Genomic DNA, 18,384 nt, shown 5'->3' with positions numbered 1-18,384 from the left:
TGGAAGCAGTCACATGTCTGTCAAGGAGAGTATGGATAAACAAATTTTAATACTCTTCAGCAAAAAACTCATATTTACTCATAAAAACTGTACTGTCTGAAATATGTGCTCTCAAAGTTTTTCCTCTTAAAATTTGGGTTTTTTTTTTTAAGTGTAATCCTAAAAATAAAAAAAAAAATTTTAATTTTAAAAAGTAAATTGTCTGAAGTATACAGATCAATTACAGTGTAATTTATTTTGTAGCACATGACTTAAAATAGAGCTCTTAAAAATGGACCACTGTTGTAAAGCAATTATCTTTCAATTAAAAAAGAAAAATGGACCATTGACTGGCACAACAGAAAAGTCTTTTATTTGCTTTATAAAATTCCTTGTAACATAGCAGTCCAGCTCTTCACATTCTCAAATATACAATTCTAATAAACACACAGTTTCATAATATTTCAGCTTGATTCAGCTGCAGATTGTTTGGTTCTTAACCTACAGGGGCCATGAATGGTTGACCACTATCTAGTTTTAGTGAGAAAAATAAGATTTCATTTTTCTGTTGATACTTAGTTCATGTAACGTTAGTGAGCCCCAAGAGAGTGATTTTTTTTTTTTTCAACAAACCATCAAGATTTGATTAATTCCTTCTTTTACTTGTGTCCTCCGTGGACAATAGTGCGCATCTTCTGCTTAAACAAGACAACTGTGACACAAGTGAATACATTTTCTGTTAACTGACCACTAGCTTTTATTGTCATGTTAATGATTTTGTGTGTACAGCTGTGTGTTGTTTTCTAATTATAAAAGTAGTATGTATTCATTCTAGGGATTTTCAGAAAGGCAAAAGAAAAGTTAACTTCAATTACCTATAGTTAACTTCTCTTAACATTGTTAGTAGATTCTTGATTGAGGTAATGCAGTGTGATTGAAAGAGATCAAATGCAAATGAAGGACATTTAGGTAAATGACTACCTTCTGACAATAACTTTGCTCATCTGTGTGAGAGGATTAGATTAAGGTACTTTCAGCCTCTGAAAATAATTGTAAGTATTTCATGAAGAAGGAGAGAACAACGGGCAAAGCAGAAACCCCAGCCATGATGCTGCTGAGCCGTATGGATGTGAAGAAGTCCATTAACCCAGAAAGTCTACTTCCTTTACCTTCTTGTCTTTACTGAGTTGTTGGGAACATATATGATCCATTGAGTATTAATGAATTTTTATAATGTTTTAATGTCATCTGTAATAGTCAGTAGAACTTTATTTCTAAATCTAACCCTAAATTTGTCTGGTTAGCATCATTGCTGGCTTATAGATAAAATGACTAATGAAAGGCTATTATGTTTCCTTGTCTCTTTTCAAACAATAAATTTGCATTCTAATTTTAAAAGTCTCAGAAACTGAACAGATCAAAAGAGAGCAGTGTCGTGTGAAGATGTTTTACAGAACTTACTGCTCTTTTTATTTTTAGGTTCCCACTTTCCTGTTGGAGTAGTCCCTCCAAGAACAAAATCACCAACACCCGAATCTTCGACAATAGCCTCATATGTAACGTTAAGGAAAACTAAGAAGATGATGGATTCAAGAACGGTTTGTAACTATCCATTAATTTTGAGAAAGATTCTGAAACCTGTTTATTGCCACATTTATGTATGTTTTAATGTTAGGGGATTGTTTTGGAAAATTTTTTTGGTGCACCACGCAGCTTGCAGGATCTCAGTTCTCCAACCAAGGGTCAAACCCATGCCCCCTGCAGTGGAAGTTCAGAGTGCTAACCACTAGACCACCAGGGAATTCCCATCAAAACTTTTTTTTTACATATTCTAAGAAAAAATTAGCAATCTTAATTTCTAAAATTACATTCAGGGAATTAGCACCTCAGGAAGCCCTGGTGGCGCAGTGGTACCATGTGCCACCAGGCATGGCGCGTGCCCATACAGGAGATGTGGGTTCAGTCCCTGGGTTGAGAAGATCCCCTGGAGGAAGAAATGGCAACCCACTCCAGTATTCTTGCCTGGAGAATCCCATGGACAGAGGAACCTGACGGGCTACAGTCCGTGGGGTCACAGAGTCAGACACGACTGAAGTGATTTAGCAGCCACGCAGTTAGCACATCAGAGGACAGGCCAAATTTAGGTTTTCTTTGCTCAGACTCCACATGGAGCCTTTAGTGACCAGTTTGTGGAATCTGTTCTCAGATAGCTGCTCCTTGACACCTCTAAGAATTTCCTTAAGAGAGTGATAAACATATTCTGTGGTCACCCAAGCTGATGGATTTACAAGCCAGCCTGAGTTTTCAGGGCCTTTCTGCTGTGGGGGACTTAGACTTTGCTAGTCCTCTGGTTACAATGAGAAATGTGAATTAAGAATGAGAAGGAAATCCTCTATTTCACACTTTCATCTAAGATCCATTTAATTCAAACTGACTTTTCACCAGTCTAACCTTAGTCTTCTTGGGAAGATTCCCAGAGGATTTAACTCACTTCCCCAAGTACTCTCTAGAAATTTGGACTGCAAAAGTTTTACTTTTCATCTTTTTTTTTTAACTTTTCGTCTTTACAAATTCAATTTATTTGGTATGCGATAACTTAAAATGATAAGAAAAGACTGAAAAGTACAACAAATGATGGTTATTCTTGAAAGATACTAAAGTACAAGTACAAAGTATATCCCAAAAATTCTGACAAATTTATATATAAGAAATATAATGGTTCTGTAATACTATTGTTCGTAGAATTTTAGATTAAAAGGATGTTTTCTTTGAAAATAGTAATGTAAACTAAGTCAACAGGAAAAAAATTAAAAATGCATGTTGAGAACAAAAAGAAAGATATTAGTGGGTTTATATGATTCTATAACTATCTTTAAAAAAAATAATAACTAACTTAAATATTGGGGCTTCCCCAGTGACTCAGTGGTAAAGAATCTGCCCTGCCAGTAGAGGAGACATGGGTTCCATCCCTGGGTCAGGAAGATCCCCTGGAGGAGACATGGCAACCCACTCCAGTATTCTTGCCTGGAGAATCCCATGGGCAGTGGAGCCTGGTGGGCTACGGTCCATGGGGTTGCAAAGAGTCAGACATGATTGAATGACTAAACAACGATCATAAATGCTAGAAGAAAGACATATGTAAACAAATACTGGGGGAAAAGTATAGAAGACTATAGTTATATAATACTGTACTGGGAAGTCCTTTATAAACAATATAGATGCCAGGAGAAAATACTTGCAATATATCAGACAAGTTCCATAATATATGATGAATGAATATAAATCAGTTATTCATAGGGTTTTTTAAAATAGAAAATGTACAATTGTAGTAATTCACAAGTATATGAAAATGGCTCAACTCCAATGATCATTTTTGAAGTGCTGACTGAAACCCCAATGAGATACTCTTTTCTAGTTACATTGGAGAGAAAATGTAAAAATTAATAACATTTTGCATTTTAAAAGAATAAAGTAGATTTGTATAATATAATTTGGAAAAGGAAGTTTCAGTGAGACAACACTTTTTCACAAACACAGAAAACCAGGACGAATACATGTCTATTGTGTATTACTAAAAATAACAGTGCTAAACCAGCCAACATCCTAATCAGTATCTAGAATTTACTCTTTTTAAAGGGGAAGGGACAGTTAGGAAGTTTGAGATAGTCCTATACAAACTGCTATATTCAAACTGGATGACCAACACAGACCTATTGTATAGCACATGGAACTCTTCTCAATGTTGTGTGCCAGCCTGGATGAGAGGGGAGTTTGGGGGAGAATGGATACATGTATATGTATGGCTGAGTCCTTACATTGTTCACCTGAAACTACCACAACATTGTTAATCCGGCTATACGCCAATACAAAATAAAAAGTTTAAAGTTTGACAAAAAAGAAAAAATATCTGTATACATTTTTTTCCCCACAAAAAACAAATGTTTTGATTTACAAGTAAATGAGAAGCATGATCATTTCTGCACTTTCATGCTTTTCAGTTTTCGTTTTCCTTTTAGTTTCTACATGAACTCTTTAAGATATTCTCTACAGTAGAATACAGTTCTAGAGCTGTGACTGCGGCCTGGCAGACACATTTCATTTTTATTTATTTATTTTTTGGCTGTGCTGGGCCTGCACTGCTGCACACTGGCTTTTCCTTTGCTCTATATGGGCTTCTCTAGTTGCGGCACACAGGCTCTAGAGTACACGAGCTCAGTAGTTGTGGCAAACAGGCTTAGTTGCAGTATGTAGGATCTTAGTTCCCCAACCAGGGATCGAACCTGGCTCCCCTGCATTGGGAGTGTGGAGTCTTATCTACTGGACTACCAGGGAAGTCCCTACAGACACATTTAGGTTGCAGTGGAGAGAAAACAATCTTGGCTGTTATCCTGATATACTGCTTCTCACTGTGTGCTTAGTTGCTCATTTGTGTCCGACGCTTTGCAACTGCATGGACTGCCAGGCTCTTCAACTGCTTAGTCACAGAAATACTTAACCTCTGCCCTGGGTTCTTTCCAAAACTCTAGCATCTCCACACCAACATCCTAGTCAGTCCTCAGCAGTTGAGTCCAGAGGACACAAAACACCTATGCACTCTCTTCTGTAGATCTTCAGTTCAGTCGCTCAGTCGTGTCTGACTCTTTGCGACCCCATGAACCGCAGCACGCCAGGCCTCCCTGTCCATCAGCAACTCCCGGAGTTTACCCAAACTCATGTCCATTGAGTCGGTGATGCCATCTAACCATCTCATCCTCTGTCGTCCCCTTCTCGTCCTGCCTTCAATCTTTCTCAACATCAGGGTCTTTTCAAATTAGTCAGCTCTTTGCATCAGTTGGCCCAAATATTGGAGTTTCAGCTTCAACATCAGTCCTTCCAGTGAACACCCAGGATTGATCTCCTTTAGGATGAACTGGTTGGATCTCCTTGCAGTCCAAGGGACTCTCAAGAGTTTTCTCCAACACCACAGTTCAAAAGCAGCAATTCTTCTGCGCTAAGCTTTCTATATAGGCCAACTCTCACATCTATACATGACTACTGGAAAAACCATAACCTTTGTTGACCTTTGTTGACAAAGTAATGTCTCTGCTTTTTAATACGTTTTCTAGGTTGGTCATAACCTTCCTTCCAAGGAGTAAGCGTCTTTTAATTTCATGGCTGCAGTCACCATCTGCAGTGATTTTGGAGTCCAGAAAAATAAAGTCAGCCACCGTTTCCACTGTTCCTCCATCTATTTGCCATGAAGTGATGGGACCGGATGCCATGATCTTAGTTTTCTGAATGTTGAGCTTTAAGCCAACATTTTCACTCGCCTCTTTCACTTTCATCAAGAGGCTCTTTAGTTCTTCTTTACTTTCTGCCATAAAGGTGGTGTCATCTGCATATCTGAGGTTATTGATATTTCTCCTGGCAATATTGATTCGAGCCTGTGCTTCCTCCAGCCCAGCGTTTCTCATGATGTACTCTGCATTTAAGTTAAATAAGCAGGGAGACAATATACAGCCTTGATGTACTCCTTTTCCTATTTGGAACCAGTCTGTTGTTCCATGTCCAGTTCTAACTGTTGCTTCCTGACCTGCATACAAGTTTCTCAAGAGGCAGGTCAGGTGGTCTGGTATTCCCATCTCTTTCAGAATTTTCCACAATTTATTGTGATCCACACAGTCAAAGGCTTTGGCATAGTCAATAAAGCAGAAATAGATGTTTTTCTGGAACTCGCTTGCTTTTTCGATGATCCAGTGGATATTGGCAATTTGATCTCTGGTTCCTCTGCCTTTTCTAAAACCAGCTTGACCATCTGGAAGTTCACAGTTTCACGTATTGCTGAAGCCTGGCTTGGAGAATCTTAAGCATTACTTTACTAGTGTGTGAGATAAGTGCAATTGTGTGGTAGTTTGAGCATTCTTTGGTATTGCCTTTCTTTGGGATTGGCCTGAAAACGGACCTTTTCCAGTCCTGTGGCCACTGCTGAGTTTCCCAAATTCGCTGGCATATTGAGTGCAGCACTTTCACAGTGTCATCTTTCACTATTTGAAATAGCTCAACTGGAATTCCATCACCTCCACTAGCTTTGTTCATAGTGATGCTTCCTAAGGCCCACTTGACTTCACATTCCAGGATGTCTGGCTGTAGGTGAGTGATCACACCATCGTGATTATCTGGGTCATGAAGATCTTTTTTGTACAGTTCTTCTGTGTATTCTTGCCACCTCTTCTTAATATCTTCTGCTTCTGTTAGGTCCATACCATTTCTGTCCTTTATTGTGCCCATCTTTGCATGAAATGTTCCCTTGGTATCTCTGATTTTCTTGAAGAGATCTCTAGTCTTTCCTATTCTATTGTTTTCCTCTATTTCTTTGCATTGATCGCTGAGGAAGGCTTTCTTATCTCTCCTTGCTATTCTTTGGAACTCTGCATTCAGATGAGTATATCTTTCCTTTTCTCCTTTGCTTTTCACTTCTCTTCTTTTCACAGCTATTTGTAAAGCCTCCTCAGGCAGCCATTTTGTTTTTTGCATTTGATTTTCTTGGGGATGGTCTTGATCCCTGTCTCCTGTACAGTGTCACGAACCTCCGTCCATAGTTCATCAGGCACTCTATCAGATCTAGTCCCGTAAATCTATTTCTCACTTCCACTGTGTAATCATAAGGGATTGATTTAGGTCATACCTGAATGGTCCAGTGGTTTTCCCCACTTTCTTCAATTTCAGTCTGAATTTGGCAATAAGGAGTTCATGATCTGAGCCACAGTCAGCTCCCGGTCTTGTTTTTGCTGACTGTATAGAGCTTCTCCATCTTTGGCTGCAAAGAGTATAATCAGTCTGATTTCCATGTTGACCATCTGGTGATGTCCATACATGTTTAATCTCTAAAATTTCTGTTATATCAAATAAGCTAAAATTTCCTTATGACAGTTATTGTATTTAGTAAGAAAGTGAGAAGTAAGAACTGGTTGTTAAATGTGACTGATATTTTTAAACCATTCAGTAAACCATAAACGTGAACCATGTAAATGTGTGTATATATATATAAAATATAGCCATCTGATTTATAGAAAATAAATTTTCCGTAGTTTTATTATTGCTCATAAACTAGGAATGTCTTCTCCACCAGTCTTTTCACAGTAAAAAAAAAAAAAAAAGTGTGACTTGAAACATTACATTTTTTAGTATAATAAAAGAAATTACTAAGGGACTTCCCTGGTGGTCCAGTGGCTAAGACTTCACTCTCCCAGTGCAGGGGGCCCAGGTTTGATCCCTGGTCAGGGAACTAGAACCCATAGCCCACAATGAAAATCTTGTGCAGCATAGAAAAAAAAAGTTACTGATACTTAGAAGCTATGCCTCTTTTTTCTCCTAATTTGAGTTTTATACAATTTCCCATTTTAGGGCTGTGAGGTAGGGTCACTTCAGAGCTGCCATACCCTTTGGTATTTTTTCTTTTTTTTACAAGCAAATACCTTTCTCAAGTTCCTCTTTTCTCCCCTTCCTCCTGCCTCCCACCTCTCTCGCTTACCATCACTGATCATGCATCAGGGCACTCATAAAGTAATCTGCCTTTCTGGTGTTATGTAAATGACATCTAAACCCGCCACTTTTGGTTTTGCCAGCAAAATAAATGCATTTTAAAACACTTTTTTTTTTTTTAATTAAAAAAATACTATTTTTACTTGTGTGCTGCATCTTCATTGCTTCTTTTTTCGAGGGCTTTTCTCTAGTTGTGGCGATCGGGAGCTACTCCTCATTGTGGTGCATGGACTTTTCATTGTGGTGATCTCTCTTGTTGTGGAGCACAGGTTGTACGGCCTGCAGGCTTCAGTAGTTGCAGCTCAAGGACTTTCGAGCAAGGACTTTTGTGGCACAGTTGCTCTGTGGCATGTGGCATCTTCCCAGACCAGGGATTGAGCCATGTCCCCTGCATTGGTAGGCAGGTTCGTGTCCACTGTGCCACCAGGGAAGTCCATTTTAGAACATTTTTTTATTTTAACATACTTTTCAGAAGTTACCCTGTATTCAGGATTCATCTGTTTATTTTCAATTTAAAGGAACGACCAAGAAGTGCAGTGGAACAGCTCTGTTTGGCTGAAAGCACTCGACCTAGGATGACTGTGGAAGAGCAAATGGAAAGAATCAGGAGGCATCAACAAGCATGCTTAAGGGAAAAGAAAAAAGGATTAAATCTTTTTGGTGCTTTAGACCAGTCACCTTTACCAAGTACTTCCAGTTTAAGGGATAATCCATTCAGGATTACCCAGGTATATATATCAGTTGTTTTTAACTCATTCTTGTGGGTAAATCTGATATCACTTGAACCTTAGAATCATAGAGTTACATGGTAGATGGGTTTTTAAATATTGGCAACATAGATAGTTATATTATTTAACTCTTAAAATATGCCAAGACAGCTTAGTAAAATGGAAATAGCCCTGGGTTCAAAAAACCTGGGCTAAATTACTTGTTGGCTGCCCTCCTATTGGTTGTGAATTTAATCTCCTCTACTATAAATCAAATAAAGACACAACCTGTCCTGTATATGTCACAGAAATACTAAGAAGATAAAATTTGCTTTCAACAAACGTAAAATGCCATGTAAGATAGTCCCCAATTCCCCTCCCAATAAAATGTGTAGTACTCTGTATCCTAATTTAGCATGACCTAAATTGTAGCAGGGGGGAGCTTTGGAATAAAAGTTGTACTATGCAGCACATTTTAACTTCAGTCTTATAAAGAGACACCATTCTGTCTCTTATTGTTTGTTTGTTGGTTATCCTGATTCACAAATCAGAGCAGACTAGTGAACCTTTCCAGAGGCTTCAGTCGGTCGATCCCTGTTTGTTGATGTGGACTAACTGAAAGTGCCTCCCCGTCATCATGGAAATCTCCTCTTAGTGTAACTGGAGAGCAGGCATTTCTAGGAGAGGTTAACAGTTGAGTAATTGTACATTCTACACATTACCAAATAGACGATTAATATATATAAGATGCCTCTGTTGTTTCTCATAAGGAAACCTTGCAAATGAAGGGCCAACTTTAAAAAAAAATTAGCAGGTACTATCTAGAAACTACGTATACCTGTATAGTATGAATCTTAAAGTACTGTCTGTCTATTGAACAGGCTCGAAGAAAGGATGATAACTCTAAGGAACTGGCCGCTGTCATCAGAGAAAATGACATGAAGCCAAACCATGACACTCCTGCCACAGACACTGTTCAACTGAAAGAAGCTGAACCTCAAAATACGGATTTCAGCAAAGAGGTAGAGAGATTATTTTAGGACACATATTCCAAAGGGATAGATTTTTTAAGATGAGATCAGATGGGAAGGTTGAAGATAGTTTTGTGTGGCATTCTGTCACAGAGGATGCAGAACTCAGTGAAATGTTAGGTTTCATGTAATTCGATCAATATATTCAGCCACTTCAAAAACTGGGTTAATTGAAAACTTAAAACATGATCAGTCAAGGCTGGAATAAATTACCATTACCCCAATTAAAGAATCTTTAATCCCAAAGCAGCTAGCTAATGGCAGTGTACTTTTTGTCCTTCTGATGTAGGAAAGGATGTCACTATTTTTAATATACTTGATAATTTTTCCTTCTTTCATAGTTTAAAAAAACTGAAAATGTTTTTTCTGAAACACTTTTCACACCTGAGCCAAATGGAGTGAATTCTGAGAAAGTGGTGGATAAAGAAGGAGACAAAAAAGAGATGGCTGAGCATGTGCCATACAGGTAATAACTAGAGACAACAAACAAGCAAACAAAGGGATCATTCACTAAATTAAATTCACCTGCTTAAAAATGGTAAACTTCATAGTCAGAGGTCCTAGATGCCGCTCCCAGAATATCTACTTACAAGCTGTAGGATCTTAAGCAAGTTACATAACCTTCCTAAATTTGAATACCTCACCTGTAAAAATGAGGGTAGTAGTAGTAACCACCTCACAATTGTGTTGTAAGGATTAAATAAGAAAATAAATGTGCAGCACTTAACTCTGTGCTAAACACCTAGGAAGTGATCAATAAATACCTTTTAAAAAAAATGTTTAGCTTTTTATTTTATACCGGAGTATAGCCGATTAACAGTATTGTGATAATTTCAGGTGGACAGCAAAGGGACTCAGCCAGACATATATGTGTATGCATTCTCCCCCAGACTCCCCTCCCATCCAGGCTGCCACATGACATTGAGCAGAGTTCCCTGTGCTATTCAGTAGTACTTTGTTGGTAATCCATTTTAAATATAGCAGTGTGTACATATTGATCTCAAACTCCCTAACTATCTCTAGGCACACAAGCTGTAGCAAAGTAAGCACCTTATTGTTGTCTGTATAATGACAGATGTTGATCACCTGTCTAAGCTGTCTGATAAGCATTCCAAAAATTATAGTGATTTTCTGTTTATTTTTTAACTAGCCTTTTAAAATATATATCCTCAACCTCACCCTCCATAAAAACATTCTCAGTGCTAGAAAAGAGAAGTACTGTGATTTCATGTAATAGGAGTGCCTTTATCTCTGAAATGAATAGCAAAAGTGAATCTGGGGTCTTTTAGATTGTTTTGTTTTATTTACTTGTTTATCTTTGGCTGCATGGGTCTTCATTGCTGCTCTGGGGCTGACTCTAGCTGCTTTGAGCAGGGCTCCTCTTTGTTGCGGAGCTCGGGCTTCTCACTGCAGTGACTTCTCTGGTTAGAGAGCACAGGTTCTAGGCTCGTGGGCTCAGTAGTTGTGGTGCACAGGCTTAGTTGCCCCGAGGCATGCGGGATCTCCCTGGATCAGGGATTGAATCCATGTCTCCTGCATTAGCAGGCAGGTTCTTCACCACTGAGCCAGCAGGGAAGCCTTGGGGTGGTGTGTTTCAGATTAAAGTAGACATTAAGGGACTTGTCAGGCAAATATAATCAGACTTCGTTTGGATCCTGATTTAAACAGGTAACTCTTAAGATGATGTTATAAAGCAGTTGAGATCATTTGAACACTGACTGGGTATCTGATGGTATTTACAGATTGAGTGATATGTCCTTAATCTGCTTGAAAATAATTTGGGGAGGAGCGGGCTGAGGGCTTAGAATGAAACAAAATTGACAAAACGTGGATTTAAAAAAAAATCTGAGCAAAATGTTAGCAGTTGTGAAATATAGATGGCTACGTCGTTTCTGTAAAGATTTTTCATAACACTAAGTTGGAAGAAAAAAATTGCATTCTAATGTAACAAATTTGGGGGACTTCCCTGGCAATCCAGTGGTTAAGACTCCACACTTTCAACGCAGGGGGCGTGGGTTCAGTCCCTGGTTGGGAAACTAGGATTCCACACACCCTGCAGCCAAAATAATAATAATAATAATAAAAATAGATTAAAAAATAACAAATTTTAAAATACCTTTCTATTTTCACTAGCCCTCAAGAGGAGTCACAGATCCCAAATCATAAACCAGAAGGCCCCCCTGCAGAAGATACAAAGGACGATATTCATGAGCAGGAAGAAAATGTTCTTTCTTACGAACTAACTCCTGAGGCTTCTAGAGGAAATCAGACAACGGCAGGTAGATATTACACGTTTCCTAGTTTTCTTACCGGTGCTTCCTCTGAACCTCTGAATTTACTTGCCGTGTGGAGACTCTAGCAAGGGGGCCACTCGGGGACATCGGCTGCAGACTTGAGAGGCTTCACCTTCCCACACCTGCATGGTCAGGAAGGCTGCTGCTACTCAGGAGCCCAGGGCCAGTCCTGTCTCAGCAGCCAGAGCTGCCCTCTCTCTCAGGCTTGGATGTCACTTCCTTCTTTTTGTTTTTTTGATCTTAACCTTAACACATACCTTAAACTTTTTTCTAAGAAGATCTTTTACTACTTGGAAATTCTACCTATTTCTCTGACATTGCATTCCCAGAGTATTCATAAATCTCTCCCCCTCTGGGAACTGTGGAAGATTGAATACCTAAACTATTAATAGTAGAATGGATTTACTTACTTAGCTCCCACCATAATCCACATCTGGGTTTTTCTCTGATAGTAAAAGATCATGATCTGTATAGCCTGTCAAAAAAAATACATTTTTGTCTATGCTATTCTTTTATACTTTATGGACTCTTCAAAATCTTTTTTCTTTTTTAATGATTTTTTGCAAGGGAAGGGGGTAGGAGAATCATACCACTAGTATAAATCATCAGCTTTCCTTCTCATAGTCCATAAGCAAAATCTATTCTTAGTAATCCTTTCTCCGTCCCCCATCCCCCACCCCCTAGTCTTTTTGCAGAAGGGCAAGCACAATGAAATTCAATTACCTAGGACTGTTCTTAAGAGCATTTTCTGTATCTTATATTCCTGTAACATGCAAATGTATATTATCAGCCATGTTCCTTTGTAACCAATATGAAGCACTGTCTTTTCCTTGTCTCTTATCACTTTCAAGGCAATGTGCATGGGCATTCTCATTTTTTACAAAAAATTATCATTGGTCACGTCAGGTTATTCTTACAGCAGGTCTGGGTTAAAGGGGTATGTGTGTGTGTGTGCTCAGTCCTGTCCCACTCTTTGCAACCCCGTGGATGGTAGTCTGCTAGGCTCCTCTGTCCATGGGATTTTCCAGGCAAGAATACTGGAGTGGGTTACCATTTCCTACTCCAGGGGTCTTCCCGACCCAGGGATCAAATCTTGGGTCTCTTGCACTGGCAGCCAGATTCTTTACCACTGTGCCACCAGAGAAGCCCAAAGGGCTGTGTGGGTATATTTAAACCACAACACTTAAACCATCTGTAATATTTAGCTGCGTGGAACTAGAAAAGCCTTTTAAAGTGAGACCCAAAGGGTTAAGTCACTAATAGACACCTGAAAATTAACCTAGAAACAAAAAAATTAAAAAGGAGAGAGAATTCTTAATTTTTCTCCAGTTTCATTGCAATATAATTGGCATATAACATTATATAAGTTTAAGGTGTACAAGGAAGAAGAATTTTTAAACAGTCTTCAAGAGACATTTCATCCTGAATAATTAGCTGTCAGAATAGCCAAAACGGAGAAGCGAAATGCAGCTAATAATTCTTCCCCTACACATGTTCTTACTGTGCGGGAACCATAGCGTCAGAATTTTCTGCTCCAGAGGCGTCTCCTGGGGTTTGACCTTGTCCCATTTTCTCCATGTGTTCTAGCACAAAGCCTGCCTCCGTCTCCCGACTCCTCCGCGTCACCCGTCCCGTCCGCGCAGCCGCAGCTCACGGAAGGCTCACACTTCATGTGTGTGTAGTCTCACAACAAGTATGTCATTTCCTTTCAATTCTGTGGTTTACCGTTCAAGTTTTCAACTTGACTTTTATTCCTCTGTTGTTTGAGTGACCAAAACCTGCAATGAATTCTGTCCTGTGTATTAGTGATAGTTGGCGGAGCAAGTAGACCAAGCATTTAAACCATGGGCAGTAAAACTTTCCAACATCAGCCCTTCAGTGATGAGCTCCGTGACCACATTTTCTCTGTCTCTTCTTTCATTGTCTGTAAAAACAGCCAAACTCGTAGGGAAGGGCCTCTGGCAGGACAGGCCCCCTGGTGTTTTGCAGCTGTGTTCCCAGCTCATGGTTCTTTCCATAGTCCAGTCGGAGAATTCTGTTCAAGTCATTACATTTTGATCCAGAAATGTTTTTCACAGTCAGGGTGATATATCTTCCGTATTGAGAGTTTGCTAATTATTTTTAAGGATAAAGAGAAGGTCATGGTACAGCCAACTAGATATGGAATCTAAAATCTTTTAAGATCCATCAGAAATTATTTCTAAATACTTTTAAGTCAGTAAAGTAGTTATCTAAAAGCCACGAGTGGGGACAGGGAGAAGGGCCCTTTCCCAACCAGTATTCCTTTGACCACAATTTAGAACTGAGAATAATTTTCTAAGGTCCTTTTTTTTCCCCCTTAATTTTATGCCTTTATTTTTGGCTGTGCTCGATCTTTGTTGCTGGGTGCGCTTTTCTCTAGTTGCAGCAAGTGGAATCCACGCTAGTTGCAGTGCATGGACTTCTCGTTGTGGTGGCTTTTCTTGTCGCAGAGCATAGGGCACACAGGCTCCAGTAGTTGGAGCTCCCCGGCTCTAGAGCTCAGGCTCAATAGTTGTGGTATTCAGGCTTAGCTGTTCTCACAGCATGTGGGATCTTCCTGGATGAGGGATCCAACCCGAGTCTCGTGCATTGGCAGGTGGATTCTTTACCCATGAGCCACCAAGGAAGCCCCCTAGAGTCTTACTTTTAAACTTTATCAACAACTGGTACATTTTACGTCAATTTTGTACTTGCATACTTTATTTTTCAGAAAAGCTGTGAGGTATAGAGTGAGCATTTTATGCCTTTTTCTGCCCTTTTTTTTCTCCCAGTATCTACCAGATCTTCTAATGTTTAGTGCCTTAGGATTACCACCTATTTCTGTTAAACAGTTAAAGCTATGAAAACACCTACAGATTTTTTGAGCATGATTATAAACATGTTCCTTGATTTTTGGATTCTCAAAATAAATGACTACAGACACTAACTTGACTCAGTTTTTTCATCCAGTAGTGCTCACATTTTCTAGAATCTACTTCCATTCACACCTTTTTTGGTAGAAGCTCTAACCTGTGTCCCTTTTTTTTCAGCCAGAGGATTTATGTTTAACTGTCTTGCTGTATCTATAACTTTTTATTTGAGATCATATCTATCTGGAGCCCAGAAGAGGCTTTGTTTGTTGTCATTTGGATCTCTGCAGGATTGTCGTCCTTTCTGGGGTTATAAACTCCATATTTGTTACAGTCTTCCCTGTGTCTTTCCTCTGTCACTCAAACATTTAAACTTTTAATACATTCAGAAGTGGCAGTTGCCACTAGTGGCAGAATAACACCAAACACAGGGATAGTAAACATTATGTTCCCTTGATGCCTCCTGTGCAAAGAATTGATCAATGGCCTCTGTCTATATTGGTGGTGACATGTACTCTAAGAGCCACTCTCATTATCTTTTGGTTCAATAAACAAGTTACAACTCACTGTACTCAGACCATTATGACAGTTAGGAATGTTCACAGATAAAACTTGAATACATGACAAGGTTCCTTAAGTTGTTATTACTGGATTTTGTTTTGTTTTACTTTTGTCCCAAGAACCATTGGCATTACCTGCTGGCACGAGATCCAGGGTTTGATGGATATTTTCTAACCTTGTGGCATGCAGTCATCACAGCCAACCAGTGGCATTCAAGCTTGCATTATTTTACAATCCATCTTCTCGTTCTGCATGTGTCATTTTTCTGAACTTTTTTTGGCAAGACTTAGGGAGGTTTCACACAAGACAGACACACCACTATGTAGGCAGCTTAATATAAAACTACATATTTTAGTAAAGTCATGCAGATCTCTGCTCATTTTGTCAATCTTTTGGATTCAGCCAGAAGTTTGGGTCCTTTTTTCCATCTGAATTGCAATTTAACTGCATTATGTTTCTTTGCTTTGTGAATTAAGCTTATGGAAATGAAGAGAAGATGTCCTTCAATGGTTATTATGTTTTAGGATTTTCACGGCCATGCTTGTCAATTCTTTTGTTAGAGAATGTCACCCTCAGTTACTTTAGGAAAGGGTCATTCATTAACTTTGCAGATGTCAAAGTAATTTTCCTTCTCTGTATTTTTCAGCTATCCTGACTTCTGTTGAAACCGTTCAGAGCTGAGGACATGGACCTCTGGCAATGTGAGAAGATATTGTACAGTATATTTTAAATCTATGAAATTCATAGTTCTGATGCTTTTGGCCACAGAGCATCGTTTTATCACTTCTGGAAAATGTTTATTCCAAAACAGCTTTAATGGCCCATATGTACACTCAAGGTTCTGTAATGTAATCTCAAGGTTATTACTCTGACACCAGCTTGCTGCTATGATTTCAAAGCACATAAGTAAAGGTGCTTTTTAGTGTGCAGTCTACAGCCAGAGCTTACGTAGTTGCTGATCTCCAGGTTTTGATGTTTCTAAAGTCTGGGTGGATTTATATTTCTTTTCACTTTTCAGTACAGAAAATTTAGTTATTATTTCCAGTGAAGCTTGTTTTCCTTTTTTTTTTCTTCTTCCTCCCATTTCAGCTACTGCAATGCTTTGTTTCACACTTGATTTGTAAAAATTTTATATATATATATTTAAAATGTGCCATTTTATTATTGCTAAGTGAAGTATGTCGCGTTCCTGCTATAATTATTTCTCAGTCAGATTGCATTGTCAGCAGTTACTGCCACACTCTTGTCAGCTTAAACACAAATGTTACCGCTTACTTTTTCTTAAAAAGCAATTTAAAATGTAGGTATTTTGAAGTACTGGGCTTCTACTTCATTGGACTAGATGTGTACAGCAATAAGCAGGTTTTCAAATCCAGTACTTAGTTTGTGTACAAATGTAATTATGTTCATTGTGTATATATTATACAATGAGCACACGTAATGTAAGTATTAAAGGCTACTTACTATTGTTTAAATGCAAATGTTCATATCTCATTTCTTTTTTATCATGTTAAATAAATGTTGATGTTCTTAAATGACTTGTGTTAGAATTTTTGCTCTTCCCATGTGAAATGGAAAGTCTGAAACTTTAAGAGACTTCTCAATGAAAAAGTAGTCTGTTAATCTCATTGCAGATAGCACCAGAAAAGAACTGTGTCTGTCGTCCAACTCAGCTCTCCCATGTCGAAGCTGAGAAACTTGAAGCTCAGAGAGAGAAACTGACTTGGCCACAATCACTTTACACTTAATGACAAAAGCTGCAGCAGAATAAAGTTTCTCTGACCTTTCAACACCAGTGGGCAGATTTAGTTTTGTCAAGTCTTCTGTACCTACTTCCTCTTTCCGTTGATTTTGGTGTCATAGAAAGTAGCTTCTAGCATCCGTAATCTTGCTCTGCTTAGGGGATTGGACTTGGGGTGGGGGCAGGGGCAGCCAGTTACTTCTCTGACCTGGGTAAAGAGAAACCGTTTCATCATCATAAGCAGGACCCTCAGAGATCGTTTTCTCTTACAACACATTCTCTGCAGATGTTCACGCTCTTCAGAATCAATTACATTTCCTTCCTTGTATAACCTTTTGTTCAGGCTATATATTGTTCCCAGAGTACAAGGAAATGTGATGCTTTGGGATTCCTATATAACACGGTTGAAACTAAATCTGCACTGGTCAGTCTTCTTTTTTTCATGCTATGTTAAAGCAGATTTAGATTTAATTTAAAATGCACATGTATAAGGATTCATCCAAACAGAAACACACAAAGTGAAGTGCAAATAGATGAAGTCTGTAATGTAGGAGGTGAATGAAAAGAGAGGTGAAAATGGGAGAAGAATGGATAGCTCTGTCTGTCCATATAAACATGATTGCATGTGTTACCTTTTTCTGAAGATGGCTTCTCAAAGGAAATGATGATGATTTCCCTTTAGTCATGATACAGAGATTGTTGTCAAGTTTTTATGGGTATGTTGAGGTTGAAAGTTGATGTTGTTCTTTGGGTTTCATTTGGGTATTTTTGTACAGTGTTTGTCTTTATGTTTGACTGGTGTGTGTGGTATGTTACTTTGAATTTACTCTAAGCACATTTTTTGAACTATTTCAAGAAGGAAAAAATGTCCCATTCTGGAATACATGGAAGCTAGGGAAAATTTGAAGAAAGCAGTATAAAGTAGTTGTAACTCTTCATTCTGGCTTTCAGCATTTCAGAAAGCCAGATGAAAATCATATATTTACAAACAGTAAGTCAGCACAGGTATTTGTTACAGGATATAGTAGAGGGACTATTAATATCCTTTAAAAACTTGTACTAGATCAGTACTCTCTATCTGACCTAAAGGTCACCTTTCCCAACTTTCCCCTCTTATAGGAGAGGTGCATAGAGAGCTCAGAAGTCCCAAGACTCGTGGTAAGGAGGGCAGACAGACTGGTAAGGCCATTACACCAAGTTGGGGGGGTAGGGGTTACCGTAAGTGCCACCTCTCAGCCATGGAAGTAAGCTTTAGGGTTCAGTGCATGGCTAGTAGGGTTGGTTTCTCGGTCATCACATCCATGAACCTCACCCATCCCCAGTGATTTGACAGTTGACAGCCATATGGTGGTCGAAAAGTAAACAGGTTGGGAATTCCTTGGTGGTGGTGGGTCGGATTCCAAGCTTTCATCACAGGGGGTGACAGGTTTAATCCTTGGCCAAAGGAGAAAAAAAGGAAATAGATAACCATAGACAAGAGATCTGCACATTTCTCTGGCTCCATACCTTCTAAAAAAATTTTTTTTTAATATTTAGCTTAGCTGCATCAGGTCTTAGTTGTGGCACTTGGGATCTTCCATCTTCATTGTAGCATGCAGGATCTTTTTTTTTTTTAGTGGCAGCATGTGAACTCTTTAGTTGTGGCATGTGGGATCTAGTTCCCTGACCAGGGATCCAACC

General features: G+C 38.9%; 1 protein-coding gene across 14 annotated transcripts in view; it reads left to right on the top strand.

Moving 5' to 3' along the window:
- Positions 1-18,159, top strand: part of PLEKHA5 (pleckstrin homology domain containing A5) — a 256,829-nt gene extending 238,670 nt beyond the window's left edge. For 8 of the 14 annotated variants that reach the window (XM_081592278.1, XM_081592281.1, XM_081592279.1 and 5 more), the window contains 7 exons: positions 1,459-1,577; positions 8,019-8,228; positions 9,089-9,229; positions 9,580-9,704; positions 11,372-11,517; positions 13,120-13,225; positions 15,610-16,498. In XM_081592278.1, coding sequence (XP_081448404.1) covers positions 1,459-1,577; positions 8,019-8,228; positions 9,089-9,229; positions 9,580-9,704; positions 11,372-11,517; positions 13,120-13,214 — 836 coding nt within the window. In that variant the 3' untranslated portion in view covers positions 13,215-13,225; positions 15,610-16,498. Of the gene's footprint in view, positions 1-1,458; positions 1,578-8,018; positions 8,229-9,088; positions 9,230-9,579; positions 9,705-11,371; positions 11,518-13,119; positions 13,226-15,609; positions 16,499-16,597; positions 16,759-17,823 lie in introns of those variants that run through there. The other 6 variants (XM_081592282.1, XM_081592273.1, XR_014082636.1 and 3 more) reach the window with 4 other exon arrangements.
- The last annotated feature ends 225 nt before the right edge of the window (positions 18,160-18,384 follow it).

The sequence above is a fragment of the Giraffa tippelskirchi genome, chromosome 4 (genome assembly GCF_054371585.1).
Source record: "Giraffa tippelskirchi isolate mGirTip1 chromosome 4, T2T-mGirTip1v1.2.pri, whole genome shotgun sequence".
Lineage (NCBI taxonomy): Eukaryota > Metazoa > Chordata > Mammalia > Artiodactyla > Giraffidae > Giraffa > Giraffa tippelskirchi.
This window is presented reverse-complemented; position numbering and strand designations above follow the sequence as displayed.